We start from the raw sequence: 3,428 nt of genomic DNA on the forward strand, positions 1-3,428 counted from the left end.
CCAGATCCTCTTCCCTCTTCAGGTTTTCACCAAGTGACCAGGTGACATCATCTTCCTCCTTCTTGATTGGAAGTCGCTCGTCTCTCATTTGTTGTTGAGGGAACTGTGGCTCCTCCCCTTTGATTTGGGGGAGCTCAAGTTCCTTTTTAAGGCCAACCGACTCTTTCCCATCAGGACCAAGATATTCTCTGAAACCTGCAAAGACACGAAAATAAATGATATGTTTCATAATCTGTCTATCCAAAGAGAAGTCCTTTAGGTTAGACTGGGAATGTAAAGTCTATCCCAGCTGACTTTGGCCCAGAGGCGGAGGGGGGGCACCCTGAATTGTTGGCCAGCCAATCGCAGGGCACAACAAGACAGACAACCATTCACACTCACACTCATACCTAGGAGCAATTTAGTGTCGAATCAGCCTACCATGTCTTTACAATGTGGGAGGAAGCCGGAGTACCTGGAGAAAACCCACACGCGACAAAATAAAAAGGTAATTAAAAAAAAAAAAACCTTTCTATAAATGGTCATTTTTTAAAGAAACTGATACTTTACTATACATCAGGGGTCACCAAACTACGGCCCGCGGGCATTTGGGCCGGCCCTCTGAACAATACCAGATACGCTATCGGATTTTTTTCCTATTTGGCCTTGAAGACTGGGACGTTTTAATCTTGTGTTTGGTTCATTGCACCCCTGCTGAGTCCACAAATCATCCCAGTGAAGCGGGCCTTCGCATTGCTTCTTTGGTGACATGCGCGGGGAGAGTGTTTCCCTTTGATGCATGGGGCACTTCCACCGTTGCATGCGCGAGCAGAGTGTTAGCGAGACATCTGGACGATCGCAGGTGAGGGCGGAGCCCTGGGGCCATCGCTATTGCGATGCTATTCAAGCATATAAAAACTGTGCAACCTGAACTTGTTTGAGAACGGAATAATGGCGAAAAGGTGAGTTAAGAGAAAAATTGATTCAGAATGCAGGGTATTTAACCTGCAGTGGACAAACGATTATTATTTTTTTCAATGCAAAGAAAAGGCTGTTTGTCTCATCTGTCAAGAGACGGTGGCAGTATTCAAAGAATACAATCTTCGCCGGCACTATGAATCCCGTCACAAAGACAAGTACGATAGTGTGCAAGGCCAAATACGAGCAGACAAACTCTCAAAGCTAAAAGTTGGACTATTATCTCAGCAGACTACATTTCTACGCCAAGCTCAGCTGAAGCAGGCATCCGTTTGGGCCAGCTTTCGGGTTGCTAAACTGATAGCAAGCAACGGTAAGCCTTTCACTGACGGAGAGTTTTTTAAGAAATGTATGGATGTTGTCGTGGAGGAAGTCTGTCCCGAGAAGAAAGATGCATTTAATGCCGTAAGTCTGTCGGTGAGTACAATGACCAGACATGTTGAATAAATCGGGAGTAATGTATATGCCCAGCTGCAGCAGAAGACGAAAGAATTTGACTTTTTTTCATTAGCACTGGATGAAAGCACGGACGTGCAAGACACACCGCAACTGCTCATTTTTATTCGTGGAGTTAGCGCAAACTTTGAGATTTGCTAGGATCTGGCAGCCCTCCAAAGTCTCAAAGGGACTACAACGGGAGAGGATATTTTTGACAAAGTGTGCCAAACCATGGAGAAGTTGGACCTGGACTGGTCAAAGCTAGCTAGCATCACGACTGACGGGGCTCCTAGCATGGTGGCCGAAACTTGCAGTCTAATAATGGGACGCATGAACCAGGAGTTGGAAAAAAGGGGTGTCACCGCCCCGCTACGAGTCCACTGCCGAATTCACCAGCAAGCACTGTGCTGCAAAATGTTGACGTGGGATTCTGTAATGACGGTTGTGGTGTCGTGCATAAACTTCAGAGCAAAGGGAGAAGATTGTGTATGGCACAACAGAAAGTTAATGTTCCATGGCTTTTTTTTTTCTATGAAGAACCCAGAGAGAGTTATTTAGTTATTATTTATTTCATAAATAGTGTTATTTCCTGTTTTTTCTGCGAAGAACTCAGAGAGGGTTATTTAGTTATTATTTATTTCATTAATAGTGTTATTATTTGTTTCCTGACTTTTTTTCTGTAAATAACCTGGAAAGGGTTATTTGGTTATGTGTGGCTTTCTGGAAAACAATAAAAAATGTAAGCTCCCCTACGATCGATCGTCACACTTTTTCTGTTACAAACTGACACCGGCCCCCCATCGGAGAAGGGAAAAGTTATGTGGCCCTCACAGGAAAAAGTTTGGGGACCCCTGCTATACATGGTCTTTTTTATTATTAAAAAAAGCCTTACTATGCAAGTCTTTGGAGTGTGGGAGGAAAACCGGAGTATCTGGAGGAAACCCACACAGGCCTGGGAAGAACATGCAAACGCCACACAGGTGGACTTGACCTGGATTTGAACCTAGGACCTGAGAGCTGTGAGGCCGATGCGCTAACCACTCGCTCCTCTGGGCCGGTTTTCACATTTTTATGAATGTATAATTTTAAAAAAATCTCCAGTGCTGAGTCCTAGTAGCAAGCGGAAGACATGGGAGTTGCTTCCGCTTGAAAAATTATTTAAAAAATAAACATTTTCCCCAGAAAAATCTGCGATGTAGTGAAATGCTGAGGGATTACTGTACTTGAATATGCAATTGCAGCGCACAAAAAAGCACTTCTACAATTACCATTAAGCCTTAATGATGAAGGGAATATATAGATATAAAAATGGACCCACCTTCTATTCTGTGAAGGACAACTTTTGCATGGATTATTTTGCAAAATGTCGAGTTTTCCTCGTGGAACTTTGCTGCTCTTTTCCCACACGTAAATTCTGATGGAGACGCCATTGATAGCTGCTAGCTAGGCTAAGTTAAAGAGGGCGCAAAGCTTCAAAGTTCTTCGACGACTTGAAGAGTTGATCCTTTGATATATGCTAACAGGCTGAGCTAAAGTAGGCCGCAAAGCTTCAACGAGGTCTTGAAAATGATTTTGGCTGATATTTAAGGTCATAAAGTAGCTTATGCTAGACACGTCGGGGACCCATAGGTTAAGCTAGGTGGCGAAAACTGCGCATGCGCGGCGGCAGCGTCACTTCCTCCGATTTATAAATGTAAGAGAGTCGGAAATAGGAAATAATTAATCTTCAAATGTTCTGACGTGTGGTTTGAGCAGTAATTGTTTGCGCAGGTTTTAATTAAATTGAAAATTAAATTAAACATAAATAACTTGAAGATTGCGTCTCAAAAGGAGGCTTCGCAAAACGCGCATGCGCAGAGAAAAATCGTCCTTGATAATGGAGCTGTTGCTGTTTGGCCGATTGGCATCACGGGAGAAGTAGTTCTTCAATGAAACGGTTTGAACTCGCAGGAATCAGTCTCTTATTTAGGTAACGCTCTCTTGTGGTCAGGAGAAAATTTGTTTAATTTTAATTTCAGTATTCGTGGACATTA

General features: G+C 43.3%; 1 protein-coding gene across 1 annotated transcript in view; it reads right to left on the reverse strand.

The window, feature by feature from the left end:
• LOC144065518 (uncharacterized) overlaps nucleotides 1-3,025 on the reverse strand; it is a 5,495-nt gene extending 2,470 nt beyond the window's left edge. Inside the window, exons 1-2 of the mRNA XM_077588441.1 lie at nucleotides 2,714-3,025; nucleotides 1-195 (exon numbers count right to left, since the gene is read on the reverse strand). The exon at nucleotides 1-195 is cut by the window's left edge and continues 2,470 nt beyond it. Coding sequence (XP_077444567.1) covers nucleotides 1-195; nucleotides 2,714-2,825 — 307 coding nt within the window. The 5' untranslated portion in view covers nucleotides 2,826-3,025. The remainder of the gene's footprint in view (nucleotides 196-2,713) is intronic.
• Between the last annotated feature and the right edge of the window lie 403 nt (nucleotides 3,026-3,428).

Source organism: Stigmatopora argus, chromosome 20, assembly GCF_051989625.1.
Source record: "Stigmatopora argus isolate UIUO_Sarg chromosome 20, RoL_Sarg_1.0, whole genome shotgun sequence".
NCBI lineage: Eukaryota > Metazoa > Chordata > Actinopteri > Syngnathiformes > Syngnathidae > Stigmatopora > Stigmatopora argus.